This window comes from Mus caroli, unplaced genomic scaffold, assembly GCF_978045245.1.
Source record: "Mus caroli unplaced genomic scaffold, Mus_caroli_1 scaffold_19, whole genome shotgun sequence".
In the NCBI taxonomy this organism is placed as follows: domain Eukaryota; kingdom Metazoa; phylum Chordata; class Mammalia; order Rodentia; family Muridae; genus Mus; species Mus caroli.
In genome coordinates, this window is record NW_028227274.1 from 48,057,288 (window position 1) to 48,079,848 (window position 22,561).

General features: G+C 43.2%; 1 protein-coding gene across 3 annotated transcripts in view; it reads left to right on the plus strand.

Annotated features, from left to right (window-relative positions):
- The window catches only part of Tnfaip8 (TNF alpha induced protein 8), a 111,732-nt gene extending 92,511 nt beyond the window's left edge, over nt 1-19,221 (plus strand). For all 3 annotated transcript variants that reach the window (XM_021150636.3, XM_029471915.2, XM_021150635.3), the window contains exon 2: nt 17,645-19,221. In XM_021150636.3, the coding sequence (XP_021006295.1) occupies nt 17,645-18,210 (566 nt within the window). In that variant the 3' untranslated portion in view covers nt 18,211-19,221. The remainder of the gene's footprint in view (nt 1-17,644) is intronic.
- The last annotated feature ends 3,340 nt before the right edge of the window (nt 19,222-22,561 follow it).

The window sequence follows — 22,561 nt, forward strand, 5'->3', positions numbered from 1 at the left end:
TATGGGAGCCTATTTCAGTGGGTATGGGAACATGCTGGAATTAAATCCTAGGAATGGTTGTTTAAAATGTAGATATAATAAAGATATTTTTTTTGATGGTGACAGTGTAGATTTTGTTCCATGAGTTTTATCTGAGCTGAAAAAAAGGTGGAGTCTTGTCCATCTGACAATCAGCATCTATCAGCATTATAAGTGCCAAAACTCCTAAGTTTTAAGTGGAGGAACTTGCTACCCAATGCTTTTTGATAATGTCCTGGCAAAAACCTTGCCGGAAGGAGAGAACTATCACAAGTTATCAGGGCTTGTGTTGTGACCCTAGGTCACCCTCTGAGCCTTCCCTCTCCCTCTTCCATCTCTAGAGCTGGGGTTGATGAATGAGGTGGGAAGGCAGCTATTGCAGGACCAGTGTGGGAGAGAGCATGATGAAAGCTATGGGATGGGGGGAATCGCGGGCTGACAAAGTATCTGGGCGAAGACATTTATTTTGTTGATATTTGGCAGTAGGTCATAAAAATGACCCGTTTTTGTTGTGTTATTTGCCAAAGTTTATTTTACCCTTGTATCCACCATTAGAGAAGTAATTCAGCTCCAAGACAGGCAGGTTGATCTATTCAGGGGAAGCCTTCCAGTTCTTTTAAGAAAGGACTGTAATGGTCTTTTTTAGCTACTTTCCTTAACTGAAAAGAATGAGTGTAACATACCAGCTCTGTGTCGTCAGCATCCTAACATTGTGGTTATTTTAACTTAACTATTTGTCATTCTGGTTTGATGGGGGGTTTATTATTTTAAATTCTAAATGTAATTTTAAGCCAGCCAGTTTCAATATGGGATAAAAATTAAAACATTCCCTAATTTGTTCTTTCTCAACATATTAAGGTACATTTGTGCTTTCTTAGATTTCTTGTTGTGTAGTGCTTGTGGGGGAGGGGGCATATATATATATATATATATATATATATATATATATATATATGTGTGTGTGTGTGTGTGTGTGTGTGTGTGTGTGTGTGTGTGTGTGTGTGTGGTGTGTACGTATATGTATGAGAAAAATGTGTGTGGATGTCTGTGCGTACCTGTGTATGGAGGCCAGGGTCAATCAGGACCCATCTACATTGTATTTTTGAGGAAGACTCTCTCATTGTCTTAAAGCTCTCTGAGAAGGTGAGGCTGGCTGTCCAGTGAGCCCCCGGGATCTTCTTGTCCTATGCATGAACATCATGAAGTTCCAACTACAACAACTTACTTTTTATTTAATGTAGGTTCTGGGGATAGAACCCAGTTCCTCATGCTTGTATGGCAAGCACTTTAACAGGAAAGATTCTATGGGAGTAACTCGGGGGTTACACCTGTGCCTTCCTCATGACTTTTCTCGAATGTCACCTTTTTAGAAAGGCTTCCCCTGCCTACCCTGGATAAAAGAACATACTATCTCATTTATGCACTTCTGTTTTATGTGGCCCCTGCCATTACTTGGCACTCGTGCACTTGTTTCTGTCTTCCTTTAGAATCTGAACCCCTTGTGAGCAGGTGTTCTGCCTGGGGCATGATAGACACACAATTTTAAGAAAATCTAAAAAATAAAAAATGAGTGAGTGAATGAAGTTTTTCCTCCCACCTATAAATTCATTTACTGTTTAGGGTTCCACATTGACATGGTGACACCCAGTTCAACTTCCTCCTAGGATCTTTATAAACTTGGCAAATTTACTCCCTCTCTATGACCTAGTTAACACATTGTATAGAAATGAGATTTGGTGCTAAAGATAGCTGAAGTGTGTGACTGTCTTCATTACTTTTCTTATGCTGTGAAGAGACACCATGACCAGGGCAACGTACAAAAGAGTTTATTCTGTTTAACAGTTCCATAGGGTAGTCCATGACCATCATATTGGGGAATGTGGCCACCGACAGGCAGACATGGCTCTGAAACAGTAGCTAAGATCTCATATCTCATACATGAGCACAGACAGAAAGAGCACACTGGGAATGGTGTGGGCTTTTGAAACCACAAAGCCCCCAGTGACACAGCTCCTCCAACAAGGCCATTACTCCTAATATTTCCCTAACACTCACACCAACTAGGGACTGCATTCAAATCTGTGAGCCTACGGCAGCCATTCTTATTCAAAGTACCACAGTGACTAAATAAGTTCTGTGAAGACCAGCCATTATATTCCATCGCCTTGCAAGGCCTCCTGAGAAACTCACAAATTGTTCCTAATTTGTCTTCATTTTCTAAGTTTACCAGATTAGAAAACTCTTGTTTCTAGTTGTCTTAGTCACTGTTCTGTTGCTGTGAAGAGGCACCGTGACCAAGGCAACTCTGATGAAACAAAGCACTTCCTTGGGGCTGGCTTACAGCTTCAGAGGTTTAGTCCATGATCCTCATGTCAGGGAGCATGGTGGCACATTGGCAGTCACTGGGGCAGTACCTGAGATCCACATCCTGATCTGAAGGAAGAAAGAGAGCCTACGCCTCAAAGCCCACCCCCAGTGATACACTTCCTCCAACAAGGCCACACCTACTCCAATGAGGCCACACCTCTTAATTCTAATTTTTTCAAATAGTATCATTCCCTGGTAATGAAGTTTCAAATATATGAGCCTGTGGGGGGCCATTCTCAGTCAAACCACCACACTAATGTATAAGCACATTTCTAGACAGGGTGTATTTCTTTTTTTTTTTTTTTTGCTCTGGCCAAACTTTACTCTTTTTTTTTTTTTTAATTCAACACTATGGTTTGGTTTTGTTTGTTTGTTTGTTTGTTTTTTGTTTTTTTGAGACAGGGTTTCTCTGTGTAGCCCTAGCTGTCCTGGAACTCACTCTGTAGACCAGGCTGGCCTCGAACTCAGAAATTCGCCTGCCTCTGCCTCCAAGTGCTGGGATTAAAGGCGTGCCACCACCAGCACCACCACCCAGCAACACTATGTTTTTTAGTCACTATTACCCCAGGAGACCTTTCTGCCCACAGAGTCCCTGTCACTCTCAGATCCCAGTCTCGGGGAGAATCCAAGACAAGCAGCTGTCCCAGAGAAGGGACAGGGGGCCCTGGCCGCAGCTCTAGCTGCAGTCTCCTGTAAAGGAGTTCGAGTTCTGCTGCACCTCAGCCCCATGTCATCACGCTCTTCCTTCAGGTGCCCCTGTCACCCATACTTTATTCTTGATCTAGAGAGTGCACGCAGATGAGCGAGCACACTGAGACAGGGAGTGTATTTGGTTTTCATTCAAACTTCGGTGGTGACTGTGTCTTTTCCCCACTGACTTGGGTCCAACCTCACAGTCTAATTCAACTGGCTACTTTGAAAAGAATTAGTGCACAGGAAACGACGGGAAAAAGGGGAACAGGTCACTCACTGCTCCAGGGAGAAAAGGGTCAGTGCTCTAGGACCTCAAATTCCTACAACAGAGCAGTGGACCTTCGTTTACTCACAAGTTTTCCTGGGTGGAGAGGATTAAGACATTTGCATAAAAGTCTTCTGGGGGAGATTAGAAAAGATTAATTCTTTGTCCTAAACATAAGCTTTATGGTATTTTGATAGAAAAGTCTCATATTTAATTTCTTACAAATCTCTCTTTTGTTTGTTTTTAAACATTCTTTCAAGCTCATTAAGGTGAAGGCTCTTTTTTTCCTGTCCTGTCTTGGAGTAAGAACCAACAGTAGGGAGGAGTACCTGGTTAGTAATAGTTGGCTCAGTAAACCTGAGTTAGGACCTTAATTCAAAGAATTAGTTATCCCATCATTAGCATGTTTTAGGGGGAGCCTCTTCCTCCTGTGAGTCCTTTGCTAGGAGATTCTTGGTGACACTAAAATGTGAGGCCTGTCCCTTGGCCAGTGATTCTATTCTCTGGATCACGACACATTTTCACTTTACAGGCCTTTGTATCTACTTCAACCTTCCACCTCCCAAAAAAACATTAGAATCACTTGGGACCAGATCAGAGATCAGAGATGCTGGACAGGATTTTTAATTCCTGACTATTCAGTAGGAGTTCCAGAAGTTGCCCTACAATCTAGTCACATCTGGATGGGACAGGTTGAGGTCATCACGCAGAAGGCCAGGGGACCCTCCTTCAAAAAAGTGGGGTCACAGCTTAGCTCAAGAGGACCATTGTCATGTCGGAATGTGTGCATCTTATGCACAGATCTTATGATTGATTAAAGAAAATCAGAAACAAAGATTTTGATATTTATTTTCATAATTTTCTAACACTCGCTTACTCCCTCATCCTTAGAGCAGCACTGCTTTATGCAGACCCAAAATATTGCAGGGGGCGGGGGGGGGGGTGTCCAGGCTCCAAAGGTGTGCGGTGCTTCCTAAGTCCTCCAAATTAGAGGGGTCGGCCAGGGTGCACAATACTGGAGAGAGAAGGCAGACAGAAGGAAAAGAACTTCTTGAAGAACTCACATGTCTCCTTGGAAGTACCCATTGTGGAGAACAATGCTTCGGAGAGCCTCCAGAGGAAGACTTGTATTTATCACAGAGCCTCGGGGCATGGCTGCCTTGATAGCTGAATTAAAGTAGCTTACTCAAAGGCTCTAAGTCTCCTCTCACCTTCTGCTTACCCTCCACAGGATCATCCACAAGACACTGGCATGGCCATAAGATGCTTAACTGATACTTTAGTGTAATTGCTGGGAAAGTTTGGGACCAAAATTTTGGGAGGTTGTGCCAAGATGCATATTTGGGAGTTGCTCAGGGTAAGGCCAACAGGTTACTGCTCCTAAAATACTCCCAACAGATGTGCTTGAGATATTTGTATGGGAGATTCCAGATCATTTGCTACAAAGGCTGGATTAACTAAATATGGTCACTCTACCAACAAAGTAGCTGCTATTCAGCACGGTTTGGCCAAGGATGGAGAGAAAAGCAATCACTTAAAAGTAAAAACAGAAAATGCACCAGTGTTGTATAGATTTATAGATAAAACATAAAGGATTGCCCGCCACATGTGAGGCCCTGTATTTAATCACCAGTACCACAAAAAAAAGAATCAGTCAATATCCGGTTTATTGGGTTGTTCTTAGCCATGGACTAATCAGATAGTCGGTTTTGCATAAGTGATTGGAAGATACTTTCATTTAATTTCAATCCTATATGTAGGAGTTATGCCCTCTTTGAATTGTTCCTGGAAAAGGCTTACCTCATACTCTCCTAGCTGCATTATCAAAACTGAGTATTAACAGGCTTCCTCTTGAAAATATTTTCTGTGGATTCCAAGCATGAGTCAACATCTCTATTTTCATAAAATTTTTGAAAGGGGGTGCTACCCACGGAGTCTTGTTTTCAACATGATCCTGTGGTCAACACATGGCTCTTTGGGATTTTAAGTCCAGTATTCTAGAAACGTACCCTGGAGCAGTGTGGAACCTTTCAGTCTCTGAGACTAGAGTCCTGGGGACTTCGATGCAGTTGGTGCAGCAATTACCAAGCCACTTCCATGCACTTCTGATACCAGTGGCCCAGGACACAGAATTCTGTCCTGGAAACCTGTTGCCTCCCCTTTCCCTGCCAAACACTGCCTGAGAACTGAGAAACCCAGTAGAAACATTTCTATGTCCCCAACAAGAACACAGCTATTATTTACATTCTGCACTACCATCACCACCCCCTCCACCCCCCACCCTTTAAAATCCATACATTGGCTTCTGGTTTATGCCAACGAACAGAGTTTTTAATGCTTCACTGGCCAATAGGAAGTCTCTGTGTCAGCTCTGGAATGTGTTTCTGTAAGGTAAGATGTACTTTTGTTTTGAGGCTAAGTATCTTTGGAGAAGCCTTCAATTCTATCCTCCGTCTGTCTGTCATCTCATCCAAAAAGGTACTACTGCTCACTCTCTTCTCCACTACTGTTGCTTGTTGCACAGTCCTCCCAGGGACCTTCCGTGGCATGTCCCACCCTTGTTCCCATCATCCCGCCTGTGTTCCCATCATCCCATCTGGGTTCCCACCATACCTACCCCCTCTGTGAGTGTGAGTGCCTAGAGAGAAGAGAAATTGCTACCTATCTTTTAAGCCATCTGGCATGTTACAAACAACACGTTTCTGTTGAATGGTATAGTACACCTGTTAATATTCTCTCTGCTCCCTTCACTTGCGCCTGAGCCATTCTGTACCAGAACTTCACCTTAATGGTGAGCTAGAGTTATAATGATGACGATAATTACTTACACAAACCCACCTGGTTACCTGACAGCAAATGTACCTCATGTGGATTACTTTTATTTAAACTCCATTTGCTGATAAGGAAACTGAGGCACAGAGAAAGGAGGTAATGGGGTCCAGTCTCAAGGACCCCCAGGGAACTATGCAGCTTCTGACCCAGGCTGCCTGGGTCCAGAAGCTATGCCTGCATCAGTGTATCGCCTAGCTTTGCCCACAGCCTGCCCTGCCCACCTGGCCCACTCCTATTTACAGTGAGCTACTCTGAATCCAGTCCATCAGTTTGTTAGCCAATTAATTATCTTAATTGATGTTAATCTACAGATTTGTTCTTGGGTCCTGTTTGAAATGTGGTTGGACAACTTAAGCAAAATCGATGTTATAGTGATTTTTTTTTATTGCATGCATATTTGAGCATCTTCAAAGGGAACCTTGGTATACATTCCTTCAAGAGCTATTTAACAAGAAAGACTCATCCCCATGCCACCAATATGACGCCCCTTAAGTTCTTTTTTTAAAAAAAAAACCTAGTATTTTTGTTTTGAAGAAAACCTGGTCAATATGTTTACAGGATTCTCAAGAAATGTTTTATAAATATATGAATAAATCCTTAGTTTTGCTCCTTTTTTATTCATGTAGGGATAATTTACCTGAGGCAGTTACAGTTCTCTTGTCGTGGTGTAGTGAGCAGTAGCACCTGTACAAAGGTGTTCCATTTGGACGATAAGTTATAGGATAATCTTAGTCACAGTACGCGGTCCTCCTTTTACTCGTTTCATCAAAGGCTGAAGGCCTCCTCCCTTCCTCCCACCACTTAAAGGACTCTTACTACTGCTGTTGGGTTAGTAAGCAGCAAAGGTGAATGGCCGTGTTCCTCGGGACATCGTCATTATCTATCAGTTATGTGTAGCATTTCGAACACCTACACATTATGAATCCTTTCATCACTCGGACGTTACATTTCTTAAGAACCACAAGCCTTGGTCTAGGTGTGGTGGTACACACTTGTAATCCCAGCACTTAGGAGGCTCCCGAGTATCAGGCCAGCCCGAGTTGTTACACAGTGAAACCCTAGCTCAGAATCAAAGAGGAGAGGTGGGGGGCCTTTAAGACTTCTTCACATAGCTCAGGAGCCATTCATATATTTGCTTATCTATGCAGGGGTAGATCTATGCATAGCTCTGAAAAGATGCCAGAAATCTCGGAACAGTTGTTGCCTCTTGGAGAAGGGTTGAGATCAGAGCTGTGCAGCCAGGGAGGCCAAGCTAAGGGACTTTCACTTGATTTGTTCAGTCTTGTTCACTGTCTGTTGGTTTTTTAGGTTAAACTCCATATCTTAAAGCTAACCAGGTACATCCTGAAAACATTAGATGGGCCTTCTCCTCTTCTTTGGTTTCCCTTCCCTTAGAGAGCCATCATTAGGTTTTCCTTAGGTGTTTTCAATATAAAACATTCTTTCTTTTTTTTAAAAATTGGTTATTTTATTTATTTATATTTCAAATGTCCCCCTTCCTGGTTTCCTCACCTTTACCCAACCCCCCCTCCTCCTGCTTCTATGAGGGTGCTTCCCCACCCACCCACCCACTCCTGCTCACTGCACTAGCAGTCCCCGACGCTGGGGTATCAAATCTCCACAGGACCCAGGGCCTCCCCTCCCATTGGTGCCAAATAAGGTCATCCTCCGCTACATAAGCAGTTGGAGCCATGGATCCCTCCTGTGTACTTTTTGGTTGGTGGTTTAATATAAAACATTATTTCTAAAACTCATATATCACATGAGTCTTTTAGAGAACAGATTACATGGGGCATGTCTGCATTCAAATTCATCTCTAGCAGTCACTGACTGTGTAGCCATTTGGAGGTAACTCCGTTTCAGGGACACTCCATCAGAAAAAACTAAATTTCCCTTTCCCAGCAGGGTCAGTTGCAAATAGCTTCTTGCCTAGGACCTTTGTGTCCACTTGCCCTTCTCGGGGCTGGGCTTTTGTCTGGCTTAAACTTGTGCAGGTCTTGTGCATGCTACCACGGTCTCTGTGAGTTCATATGCATCCATCCTGCTGTGTCTGGAAAACGCTGTTTCCTTGGAGTCCTCCACTTGCTCTGGCTCTTATTATCATCCTGCTTCCTCTTCCACACAGATCCCTGAGCCTTAAAGAAAGATGTCTGATAAAGGAACCAACCACACTCTAGGACAGGCCCTGTGTCCAGGAACAGTTGACCAATGCAAAAGGAACTTCGTGTTTTTGAAATGGGCTTTTGTTTTGGTATATGCATGCCTTGTTGGGGTTTTGTTTGTTTGTTTGTTTTGATATTTGGGTTTGGTTTTTGTTTTGTTTTCTTTTTTTCTTTAGAAAGAGAGCGAAAACATGAAGTTAGGGAGATAGGGAGATGAGAAAGATCTGATAGGAGTTGGGGGAGGAAAAGGAATATAATCAAAACAGAGTGTATAAGTAAGCAACTCCCTTTTCTTTTTTCCTGGGCCTCAGAGACCTGACCTGGAAATATGTGTAGTAATAGCCTTCCTTCTAGGACTGATGTGAAACTTCAATATGATAATGCAAGTTCCAGGGACAGTATAGTAAGAATTGTTAAAACGACGGCTACCCAGTTAACATTCTAGCATGGTAGGAAAAGAGGCTCATGAGCCCTGACTCCTACATGAAGAACTATGGAGAGGGTATAGCCTCTGTGGGATGGAAACTCAAGTTTCTCAAAGGATGTGGCTCTTGGTAGATCAACCTGCCAAGATGGCTCCACACCCAGAAGTATAAGGATATTACGAAATGTAATGAGATGTTATTAAAAGAGGGGAGAATGAAACTGGGGAACATGGAAAAGACTGGGAGGTGAATATGATTAAAATATATTGTATAAAATTCTCAAAGAATTAACAAAACTATTGTTTAGTGGCGCTACTATTATTGTTGTCTATTTTTTGGTATCTATACTGTGGTTATTACCTAAGATGATGTAACGGATTCTTATGGCTATATATATCTTGCCCTGACTTGGGGCAGCCATAAAATATGCTTGTTTCTCTAACTTTTGTCCTAACAATTATGAAGCTGACATTCTTTGAGATCCAACCATACTGCTTCATCTAAACATCGCCAATTTGTCCTCCACTTCTGGAGCCAAGTAGGGATGTCTCATTGGAGTTTATGCCAGCAATAAGGCAATAAAGGGCTGGAGTGATCCGTAGAAAGCATTGATGGGAAAAGGCACAGATGGGTCTAAGAGTTGAAACAGTTGGCATTGTCTTTTGTATATGCGTGTGCATATTGGTGTATCTGGTTGTGTGTTCATGCCTATGTGCATGTGTATGTCAAGTACACATCCACATGTAGACACCTATGTGGAGTCCAGAGGTCATCCTGAGGTGTCATTGTCAAAGATGCTGTCCACCTCATTTGAGACAAGATCTCTCGCTGGTCTCAAACTTTCCAAGTGTACTATTCTGGCTGGCCAGCAAGCCTCAGGACCTCTTTGTCTCCCTTTCTCCAATGCTAGGGTTACAGAGGCATGCTACCACATGGGGCTTTTTTATATGAGTTCTAGGAATCTAATGCAGGTCCGTATGCTTTGCCCATTGAGCTGTCTCTCTGGTTTGACATGTTCAAAATCATCACAAAATTCAGCCTAGGAATAAGGGGCACATGGTTAACCTCAAAAAATGATGAACAGGTTCCGTGTGAACGACCGTTATCATAGAGGGAAAGCCTTCTTCTTCATGCTGTCTTCAGGCCTTATCTTGTCCACAAACTATCAAATAGAAGAGAGGAAAAGAAATGACCAGAGAGGGCACACACAGTGTGTTGAATTGGTTCCTCTGTTCAGGGCACCTCTGCCTCTGAAGTTCCCAGTCACACCAAGAAGGGCAGCTGAAGTAAGGCTTCACTTGTAGCCACTCAGCAGCCTAGCACACTGGCGGCTGCTTCAAAGTTTGTAACTCGGTAGATCTCACTTCGGTCCACACCATCTGGAAATGGGCAACTCCTCTAACACATGAACGCACACACACACACACACACACACACACACACACACACACGACGAGAAAACTGAATTTTAAAGAAATTAAATTGTACCCAGACTTCCAGCCCAGCTTCCTCCACTCCGGGCCCTTTGTTCCGCTGCACTGGCTTCCTGTTCCGCTGCACTGGCTTCCTGTTCCCTGGTCTCTGATTCTCAGAGGCCTTGGAAGGCTGGGCATGCAGTGGTGATGCCACGGTGTGGCTTCCACTGTGGCGTGAGTTTTGGTTCACTTCCTTTTCGAGATGCTCCTTGCTTGGCTTTGCATGCGTCTTACAACCGCGTCTGTCCTTGCTCTTGTCCTTGCGTGGTAGGCATTCCTTCTGTTCTCCAAGGGAGGACCCGTCTCATCACACAGAAGACCTTCCGCTACCTCCCTGTTCCTGCAGCAGAGTCTCTTGTCAAGAGAGATCGAAACCCTTCAGAAATGAAAATTTTCTTTCCGAAGGATTTAAATATGTTCCTTCTATTTCAGTGTGATCATGGAAAAGGAAAGAGGAGTTGGTGTCAGGTACACCACATGAGGTCTCTGCTTCCACACAGCCATCTGCTGCTTTGCGTGTCTCAGTTTCAGGGTACTCACAGGAGTTGATTGATCTTGACCAAATGTAATTCGTCACTAGAGTATCGAGATACAGATGGAGGTTGCTGTGCTGTGCTCTCCATACAAGTCTGCAGAGGAGCCTTTCCGCGTAGGCAGTGCGGCCCTCCATGTGGCCGTCCCTGCTTATTACTCTTTAGAAGGATCTTGGGAGCTTAGATCAGCAATCTCAGCTCACGGGTGGGGAAACAGTCCTAGCAATACCCCTGTGCAGTAACTGAGCCATAGCTCACTCGTTCATTAGTTGCAGAGTGTTTGGGCTTGTTAAGTAGTCTGTGTTTTTCCAGGAGACTGGGAAGAATTGTCACAATAAGGACCCACTAGTCCACAGACTGTTCCTACTGCAGCCTTTTTTACTTTGATTTTTTTTTTTTTTGCTATGTATTATTGGAAGGTGTGATTTTTCAGATCATTTCATGACTCTCAAACACGAACTTGATGTTTTGAAGATTTTTCTTATCGAGTTAATGAGGGAACAGGGTCAGCTGTTAACACTTTACGCTTAGGACAGTTCTAAACTATGCAAACAAGGCTCACTGGCACTCCACTGGGAAAATTTTATCCACCCCTCCATAAGCCAGAGCCATTTTTCACCCTATCAGTCTTCAGCCAGTTTTTGAATTGTGTAGTAGTGAGGGAGATGAAAGTGGTCTGTAAGGGCTTGTTACCAGGTCCTAGCTGCTGCTAAGAATGTGCCCAGTGACTGACAGGAGGCATTTCAAAATCACCATTTTCTCTGGTGCGCATCCTTTATGTGGCCCTTTAAAGTGGCACCTATGTTTCTGGATTACATGTGAGATATGAGGTGTATGGCTTGCCCTTACCCCCTGGGGTGGTGTCTGTTGCTGGGTTTTAGCCATGTGGCACCAGGAGAATATGTGCACACCACTATGCATTTGAGGGCCAAGCTAAGGGTCCAAGGTTTGTCCATTCTCTCAAGATAGCAATCTCTGGGATGGCCTCTTCCATCTGAAGACATGAATACAGCCTCACGCTCCTCCCCTCTCCGACTATGGGTGTCACTTCTGACCTTTGCAGGGCCAGCTGTCCTCACAGCTCACATATAGTTATGTAGCTCCTCCTGGCCACAACCTTCCCCCTCTATCCCCTGTCCCTTCCCTTGCCTCCCCTCCCTCCTCTCTTTCCCCTTTATTTTCATTTCTTCTCTGTCCTGTTGATTTCCTCCTTCTGGCTTTTCAGTGTGGAGGCTGCTGCCAGGAAACATAACCAGCCGTTCTCTCCTTGAACACCACCTGATCCCAGAGTAGGGAGGTCGCATCTTAGCCTACTGATCTCCCAAGACAGCTGGAGTTGATGTGAACTAGTTTCCTTTTCCTTCCTTCCTTCCTTCCTTCCTTCCTTCCTTCCTTCCTTCCTTCCTTCCTTCTTTCCTCTATCTCTCTCTCATTCATTCTCCCTTCCCTCCTCCTCCGCCTCCTCCTCCTCCTTCTTCTTCTTCAAGTTTTTTTGAGACACGGTTTCTCTGTAACAGTCCTGCCTGTCCTGGAACTTACTTTGTAGACCAGGCTGGCCTTGAACTTGTAAAGATCTGCCTGTCTGTCTGTCTGCCTCTCTGCCTCTGCCTCCCAAGTGCTGGGACTACAGGCATATGCCACCATCACCCAGGTTTCTTACCCATCTCTTATACCCCAAGGTTTCGCACTGTTTGTTTATAAAGAACATTTGTGAATTCAGCCCAAAGGCTCAACATGCTCTCTGAATGGTTTTCTTCCACCCTTCCTCATTCTGGGTCTACTGGATGGAATTTAACTGGGTAATAAATTGGAATAACATGTGTATATAGTCAGCATTCAAAAGAAGCAAGAATAACAGACCTACTGAGTGAAAAGATTATGTGTTTACTGATAAATATGTGGTGTAACTTGAGTGCTTCATTGTGTAGTATTAGCGATTGTGGGGCATTTTTGTTAATTTTTAGAAAATTTGCTCTTCACTCATTGATAGTAGCAGAAGGCTTTTCCTTTGGTTTCTTCTGAACATGGTTTTTTTCCCTTGCACACATGGGTCAGAATATTTTTAATTAATTAATTAATTTTTTTACATCCCATATTTTATTTCCCCCCTCCACCCTCCAACTGTTCCACATCCCATACCTCCTCCACACCCCCTGTCTCCACGTGGATGTCTTCACCCCCTAACCCACCTGACCTCTAAACTCCCTGGGGTCTCCAGTCTCTTGAAGGTTAGGTGCATCATCTCTCAATTCCAGAAGACCCAGCAAGCAGCTGAAAAGAGTCAGATGCAGATATTTGTGCCCAACCAATGGACAGAAGCAGCTAACCCCTGTTGTTGAATTAGGGAAGGCTGACAGAAGCTGAGGAGAAGGGCGATCCTGTAGTAGGGTCAAAATATATTTACCATCAATATTTATCTCCAACTTTATGATTGTTGGTGGTAAAACCAGGAATCCCTAAATATTAGTTTGTTTTGCAGAAAACACTGTCGAGGAGGACTGTTGGATTCAGTCCTGGGGAAGGAGGGAGGGGAGCAGACATACTGTAAGATGTGCTCTATTCTGGAGGACACTCTTGTTTTGCAGAAAACACTGTCGAGGAGGACTGTTGGATTCAGTCCTGGGGAAGGAGGGAGGCGAGCAGACATACTGTAAGATGTGCTCTATTCTGGAGGACACTCTTGTTTTGCAGAAAACACTGTCGAGGAGGACTGTTGGATTCAGTCCTGGGGAAGGAGGGAGGCGAGCAGACATACTGTAAGATGTGCTCTATTCTGGAGGACACTCTTGTTTTGCAGAAAACACTGTCGAGGAGGACTGTTGGATTCAGTCCTGGGGAAGGAGGGAGGCGAGCAGACATACTGTAAGATGTGCTCTATTCTGGAGGACACTCTTTCCCCTCAAGACTAGGAATGGAATAGGACCTCACACATGCTGGATATGGTGGCAGGCTCGCTCTTCTGCCAACAATTTCCATGGCAGACGAATCCATCTTAATTGTAAACAGCTGATCAATATTCTCAATAGTGTCTCCTTGGAGAACATCTATGCACCTTTCAATTGTGTCCAGGAACACAAGCCTTAGTGTTGCTCTCCCCCTCCTCCTCCCCCTCCTTGTCCCCCTCTTTCTCTCCCTTTCCTCTCCTTCTTCCTCTCTCTCTCTCTCTCTCTCTCTCTCTCTCTCTCTCTCTCTCTCTCTCTCTCTCTCTCTCTCTCGTGTTTAAACACCAAGCCAGAAGCAGAAGTGGGACACCGTGACTAATCTTCCACCTTCCACTGTAGTTCACGTCAGAAATATTAGACCTTGCTTATACTCAAAATATCTGCATTATTGTCTTCTGATATATAGAATAAATCTTAGTGTACAATAAATCTTTCCTCTTTAAAGAAAACTAATTTGCTGATGGTGAGAGAAACCACTTTCTGAAGTATGCTTACATGGGGGGGGGGTAAAAAACCCACATGTTTAGTGAGTTAAAACAAGTGACTATTTCTCTAGGTTTTAAAATAAGCAAACAGAAACACCCAAATGTGTGTTTTAAATTTGCGTTTTTCAGGCCAAAACATTTTCCTTGAGAAGGTCTTAAGCATGGGGAGGCGATGGGAGAGACCAGTGCCTGGCGAAGCCCAGGGCATGGCACAAACAAGTAAACAGGTAGGGTCTGCTTTTGGAGCTCTTAGGGACCAAAGGGAGAGATAGTAACAATTAGGCAAATAATGATTTAGGAGCTGGGAAGTGTGATGGTTAGCAAAGAACTTAAATAGAACCTCATTTTCTCATGCAACGTCTTCAAAATGCCCTGACCGTCGTGTGAGAGGACATCGGAAAAGAGCTGACCTAGATGACATCTGCAGAGATGGAAGAAACTGCATATGATCTAGAGATGGATAAATGGGAAAGTGGGAAAAAAATTGGTAATGGGCTAAGAAAGGAGAGGAGGAGATGGTGGATGGTTCCCAGGTCTCAGACTTGAGCAACAGCCAAGAGAGATGCCATTAACTGAAGTGATAAATAGTGAAGAGGGAGTATTCTACAGGATGGGCTAAACAAGGATTCAATTAGGGGCCCCGTGTGTCTGAGATGCCTGCAAAGTTTCAAAAGAAAACCGTCTTAAATGTTTTTGCAACATGAGTCTGGAAAAAAAGTCAGGGCTGAGGGCTGTGGGAGTTGTTGGCACATGGACGCTATCCGCAGCCATGGAGATGATATCACACAGGGGTGAGACTAGACAGAACGAGAAAAACTAGGTCCGGGATTAGCTCTGAGATGCGCCAGGCCTTTAAGAGAGCTGATAGATCTGACAACGAGTCCAAGCAGGCGAGGCTAGCAGCAGTTAGTGTCCAAGAAAGAAAACAGTCATATTTTACGATCCCAGACCACATATCCCTGGCAAGCAGCTGTCAACCACAACCCCGACTTGGCTCAAAACAGACTGAAAAATAAACCCACTGAATGCATGTCTGCCTTGTGGAGAGGGAGCAGGATGCACTGAATTGATCTAAAGAGTAAGATGGAAGTGTCACGTGGACGTTCTGGGGAGAAAGGAAAAGCCTCAGATCAACTTCCACGTCTGGGTTATGACTCGGTTACAGTAAATGAGGGATGTTGTTGCTTAGTCTGCAGTAGACTGTCTTCTCTTCCCCGGCTTGCAGGAAGCTAAAATGCTGTGCTGTAGCGTTCTTGCTTCTCTATATTTTGGAAATGAAATGGGATGTTGAGAGTTAATGAGCAAAGTAGCTTGATGAGCTACAAAGATGCAGGTTCAGCCTTGAGAAGTTAGCACAAATGAGTCTGAACCACCACCCCTCCCTCCGCCCCCCATTGGTTTCAGTATTTCCCAACAGAAAGTGTGTCTATCTGGGAAACATGACTATAGATCCTAGATGGGGTGTTTGTAGGTGCCAATCTCTAAATAGTTAAAAACAGAATCTTTATATAAAATAAGTTGGTGATATCTAAGTAATTTGTTATGTTTCTGAGAACGACCATGTATCTCTTCCTGTAGAAACTAGATTTGTTTATTTTTAAGGTCTGTATCTGAAATCATAGCACAAAAGAGAGTTCTTGGCCATAATGAGGCAATATTAATAACCTTATTATACGCTGGAGTACCGTGCGTATGCATGTGCATGTGTGATTTCATTACTGTGAATTAACGCTCTTTTGCAAATCAATAAAGAGATGAGAATACAAATATATTACTATTAAACACAGATGGTTTAAAAGCTTGGAGACCCTCCTAAAGTTGGTCTCTTCCCCCAGCTTTTCACTTTCCTTTTCTCTCTCAAAATGCATTTCGGTTCTTCTTCTACATTCTCACTTCATGTTTCTGTAACTTAATATCAACAGTTGGGAGGGCTCTGTGTCTAGTTCCACCAGGACATCCTTTCCGTAGATGCACACAGCATTGTATGTTCCTGGGTCAGTTCTACAAACTAGGAGCTGTTCTGTAATAACCTGTATGAGACCACATACCTGCTTTGAATCCAGATTTTAAATGTAACGTGGATTCTCTTTGTCTCCGCCTTACATCTAGCATGAAACTTGCTCATATCTGTCCTCCTAGCCTGGGTTTTGTAGTTCTGCTATTTTGTTTCCTACTGATGCTAGCTTTGGTCCAAACAAATCTTTTTATATCATCAGTGCCCTAAGCTGTTCAGCTTCATCACTAAGTGGTTATATGCCAACTGCTCTAAGTGCATTTTTTTGGAATGTACAGAGAGAACAGAAATTTCTGGATACCCAGAGCACTGTAGTCCTGAGACACTCAGCCCGGGGAAAAGGAAAGTCCCAGACAAGCATTCATATTGCAGCCAGCACACAGAAGGGGTAATCATGAGAGAGTGAAGCTGATGTTGGTTTCTTGAGCGTTTTCACTTCTGGGCTCTAAGCTAGAAGCATTTTGTATGTCATTAATCTGTAATTCATGCAACTCTTCTGTGTACATTAAACATCTGCCAAATGAAGTCACAAGCATTCCAAAAGTCGACTCTGGGGATCAGCTTTTCCAGAGTACGTTTTTCGTGTAGCATGTTTTGTTGGCTCATTTAAAGCTTATTTCTTCGAAACTTAAAAGCAAGAGTAGACCAGGAACAGCAGCCGACAGTGAGGTCTCTCTGGAGTGTAACCTTCCAAAAGCTGACATCTGGGAGTGAAATTCAAAGTGGGTGGGATGGCTGTGAGAGCGATGACCGATGGCTTAGGCACTTGTGCTTTCTGTAGCTGGTTTGTAAGACAGTGCTCTCCTTAGGGTTTGCTGGAGTAAATATGCCATCTCACCCTGTATTTTGACCTTGTTATCTATCCTGCTTTCTCAAATGAGTTTAAGTTGCCTAGGTTTGCAATTGCCTAGAAGATAGGTATAGAGCTGACTTAAATTTTTAAATTTTTATATAGTTAAGCTAAATAGAAAGGCATAAATGTTTGCCACCTCATGAGGCATAGTATTTAATCTTTAGATTTATTTCTATTTATATGACTGTGCATACATCTATGTGAGCATATGTAGGCAGGTGCTCAGAAGAGGATGACAGATCCCCATAGAGCTGGAGTTACAGGCAATTGTGAGCCTGGCAACATAGGTGCTGGGTTCCAAATACAGATCCTCTACAAGAACAGCAAGTGCTCTTAGCCACTGAACCATCTCCCCAGCCCCCAAAACATAGTATTTTCAAATCAAAAGTCCTTTTCAAGGAAGTTATCAACGTTAACTGCTATATCAACATTATATCAATAACTGGGAACAAACAGTAAATAGTAAAGGAATGCTGGAAAGTACTCCCTAATTCTTGGAGGTTTGTTTGGTTTTATTTTACTTGCTATTAACTGATCTTTTGTTCTTTCTACCTGTCCCTTTCGTTTTTTTATTCTGCAGTGGCTACAGATGTCTTCAATTCCAAAAATCTGGCCGTTCAGGCACAAAAGAAGATCCTGGGTAAAATGGTATCCAAATCCATCGCCACCACCCTGATCGACGACACCAGCAGCGAGGTGCTAGATGAGCTGTACAGGGTGACCAAGGAGTACACCCAGAACAAGAAGGAGGCGGAGAGGGTCATCAAGAACCTCATCAAGACGGTCATCAAGCTGGCCGTCCTCCACAGGAACAATCAGTTCAATCAAGACGAGCTGGCGCTCATGGAGAAGTTCAAGAAGAAGGTGCACCAGCTTGCCATGACAGTTGTCAGCTTCCACCAGGTAGAGTACACCTTCGACCGCAACGTGCTTTCCAGGCTGCTGAACGAGTGCCGGGAGCTCCTACATGAGATCATTCAGCGCCACCTTACCGCCAAGTCTCACGGACGGGTTAATAATGTCTTTGACCATTTTTCAGATTGTGATTTTTTGGCTGCCTTGTACAATCCCTTTGGAAAGTTTAAACCTCACTTACAGAAACTTTGCGATGGCATCAACAAAATGTTGGATGAAGAGAACATATGAGCTTGCGAAATAAGATTGTGACCAGCAGCGATTTAGGTGAAGTACAGCACTGATGACTTGTAAAGGGAAGACGGAGAATCTTTTAGCGATCACATGTATTTCAGAAAGGCTTGGCCCCATATGACCTGTTATTGTTGTTGGACATTAATAGTAGTACTTCTGTGTGGCTTGTTGTATTTGAAAGAAAAAAAAAAGTGTACTGCCAAAAATTCTGGCTGCAAATGTCTTAATGATTGGCAAGATGTGAGAAAAATGGATAGTTGGTCATTCAGATGTCAAGGGATACAAAGACAGATGAGTGTGGCACCAAGCGCTGGCATTTCTTGTGTTTTAGGGAAATCATGTTGATGGCACGTTGGATATTTCTAATATGTATAAAGCCGTGTATCTTGACTCACCTTGATCCTTTGCTACGTCTATGTATCTCTCTTAAAATGCCGAGAGCCTCTCTTTGCTGCCATTGATCCTTTTAAAACAACTTTGCTTCTTTGGTTACAGATCGTCATTGACCTTCAGGAGTTAAATCTGAGGCAGTCAAACCGAATGCTCAGGAAAGCAAAAAAACTGTGCATCTGAAATCATGACTGTGGGAATGAACAATCTTAGACATCATGAGCAATGTCCATTGCAAGAGTGTGTTATTGAAGCTGACTTCTACCTTTTAGTACCATCAGTGATACTTAGAGTCTCAAAGCTAGTGGCATGATATTGCCTTGAAATATCTGCTTAGGGCATAACTTTGATGTCATCTTGAACATGTACTGACATGTTCCCGTATTAACATCTATTTCACCTGTAGAAAGAATAAATCTCTAGATTGGCTTTGATATTGAGACAATAAAATATAAGTAGCGTTTCAAAAAGAAAAACTTCTTGAGTTTAAAGATGAACTCATCAGACTGATTAGTGGGTGAAAGGATAGAAAGGATGTTGCTAAGTAACATAAGAAAGATGCATGTATTTCAGTGTGTAACAGGGATTGATGAATAAAAGGTGCCATTTTTTTTTTTATTTAACGACTCGGGATTTAGATTGTGTTATTTGGTTTTTCAACGAGTAGACTGATGACCGTGTCTGTCTTCAGTGCTTGGTGTGCCGTTTCTGTATAATTTTTGGTGTGTGGATAATGAAGTAGACCCTTGCTTATTGTGTAAAAGAGCTAGAAGCCATCAGGGAAGTAACAGACCCAACCACTGGCCCTAAATATTGGAATTGCCACCAAACCTGTCATTTACCTACCTCAAGAATATTGACTGAAAATCTACCAGCAAAGATCCCACGAGTGAAAATTCCCAAAGTTAAGATCTGCTTTGACCCATCATAGATTAGAAGGAAGTGGTCAGTGGTTTCTCTGAGACCCAGCTTTCTCAGTAAAGATAAACAGCAATGGCAAAAATTACCTACGCTGGTGTGATGTCATATTGATGTGAGCTGGAAAGTATAATTCTTCCCTCCTAGAGCCCCTGGATGATCCTAGAGGTTATAACACTCGTCTAATGGCTGCATTCCTGAGGATCGGACTTCCTAACTGCTAAATGACTCAGAAACAGAGCTCAGCAGCCTTCCTTAACCAACATCAGGGAAGCTAAGAGTGTGATCTCATGGGAGCCACTGGTCTGACTCACTCTCTGCTCTACCAGTTCTTGTGCAGCAAAAGTACAGATAGTGAAGCTACTCAAGAGTTTTTAGCTCGGGACATGACCAACAAAACTGAAGACCTTGGGAGAAATTGAGAGATGTCTGCACATTTGAGTCGTACTGATGGGCCTGTAGGGTAGCAACACAATGCATATGCGGACAGTGGTAGCACCCCTTAGTTTTGTATGCCAGAGTCCTCCTCAGGGTTATCGTTGCTGTGATGAAACACCATGACCAAAAACCAAGTTGAAGGGTCTGTTCTTCTTACAGTTCTATATAAAAGTTCATCATCAAAAGCAGTAAGAGTAGCAACTCAAACAGTCCAGGAACCTAGAGGCAGGAGCTGATGCACAGGCCACAGAGAGGTGATGCTTACTGGCTTGCTCCCCATGGTTTGCCCAGCCTGCTTTGCTTATGGAACCTAGGACCACCAGCCCAGGGAGTGGCCCCATCCACAATGGTCTGAGCTGTACCCCATGAATCACTAATTGTGAAAATGCCCTACAGGCATGCCTACAGCCCGATCTTATGGAGACATTTTCTCAATTGAGGCACCCTAATCTCTGATGACTGTAGCTTGTGTCAAACTGATATAAAAATAGCCAACATACCCAGGAAGGCATAAAAAAAGAATATGTGGAAAGTTAGTTCAAGAACACCCTGTAGATGTCAAACTCTGCTTATCGGTAGATGTCCCTTATAGAAAATGGCTATTGTATTTGTATCTAGCCTGCCTGTATATCTTTCTATATTTACAAGTCTCAAGAATTGTAACTTATAACACATAATACAATGTAATTGCTGATTTGGGGGGAAAAGGGTGTTTTGCTTATGGAATAACCACAAGAAAAAGTTGTGTTTGTGTGTGTGTTTAATGCAAACTTTTTAAATATTTACTTATTTGTGAGTAAGTGTGTGAGTGTGTGTGTGTGTGTGTGTGTGTGTGTGTGTGTGCGCATGCCTGTGGAAGTAAGAGGACAACATGGAGGAGTTGATTGTTTCCTTCCACCATGTGTGATGGGTTTGAGGTCCTGTGTCCACTCTGCTCAGTGGATTCTGGGAATGAGAACTCATGGGTCAGGTGCCTGTAGCAGCAGGTACCTTTACTTGCTGAGCTACAAACACACACACAAAAATTTGAATCTACTTATACAGAACCCATGGACATGGAAGATTAACTGTATGCTGAAGCAGGGAGTCTATGCTGCCATTTTTCAGAATCTTCTGAAAACCGTTGTCTTGTTAGTCTTTCTTCTGGAAAGTATCCATTTCCAGGTCAGTAAAAATGCCATGTTTAGCAAGTTATTTCATGATGCCTGTGAGTTCTCTTTCTGTATGAGTAGCCAGCTAATTTCTGATGTGACTAGACTCTCCTGTCTTGCATGGCTTTAGGTAGGAAGGGCTAGAACTGGAAAGAATTTGAAGAAGCTTAGGGTAGAAAATTCTGAGCTAAGCTAATGCAATTAGGGATCTTATTCTCTCTCTCTCTCTCTCTCTCTCTCTCTCTCTCTCTCTCTCTCTCTTCTCTTCTCTTCTCTTCTCTTTTTTCTCTTTCTCTCTCTCTTTCTCTTTCTCTTTCTCTTTCTCTTTCCCTCCCCTCCCCTCCCCACCCCTCCCCTCCCCTTCTCTCTTCTTTCTCTCTGATTGTAACCCAGCCTGTTCTAACCATTTTCTTCTAAATGATCTCTTTTTAGATCTCATGAAAGAAAGAAATGTGTTAGAACTAATTTTATTATGTGCGGATGCTTTTTCTGCAAAACGTATGAGCTATGTAATAAATCATAACCAATACTGGCAATTAACATTTATGATATGACAGGCATACTCACACAATAACCCCTACCAAAATTTTCATTACTTTGCAAATGAGGAAACGGAGGCAAGGAAATTTAGGTTTTTCTTGAGGTCACAATTAAGCACATCACAGTTACAGTATCAGTGTGCCCTTGCTTGTATTTAAACATAGCATGTCTTAAAAACAATAGTAAGCATATCGTTGTCTCAGAAAAAGAGGTTTTTATGCCTCTGAAAAAAACTTTCAAATAATGTCCTTTTTAGACCAAATTTAAATCACTGCAGGTCTGACCTATTCTCAAAGATCCGGATCTAATACTATACAAAGTCATTTTCAATATTGCAGAATGGGTTCTAATTTGAAGGGATGGCATAGCTCAGATTTCTGTCTCTTGTAGTGCCTCAACTCAAGGTGCTCACAATTAAGTTGGGTTTGAACACAGGCTCATGAGGGGAGGTGTCCCTCCCCCAGACAGCCTTTGGAGGAGGCACAGCACTCTGCCTGCCCCAAGGCAGTCCCCCATTGTGCGCCAAGGAGTAGTATGACATCAGTTCAAAGCGTCAACTTTATTTCCAGGTTTGGAGGCGGAAAACTGTTTTGACAAGTAAGATTAAAAACATACTCTTGGGTTTTTCTGATTATTAGAACTTGCATATACAACTCAGTTTGTGACAAAGGAAAGCATGTGTGAGAAACCTTAATGACATAGAAATGTCCCTGCAGCAGGGTCTCCTTTGCGATTTCTCTGGAAAGCCCCACCCCCACCCCACCATGTTAATACACTTGTAAGACAAAACAAAACCTTACAAAGCTTAACCTGCTGGGTTCCTGAGCTCCCAACTCCCACCCCATGGTTTAAGATAATACTTTTTGTAGCTTGAACTTGAAGGGTTGGATTTTTTTTCCCCACTGAGTTTA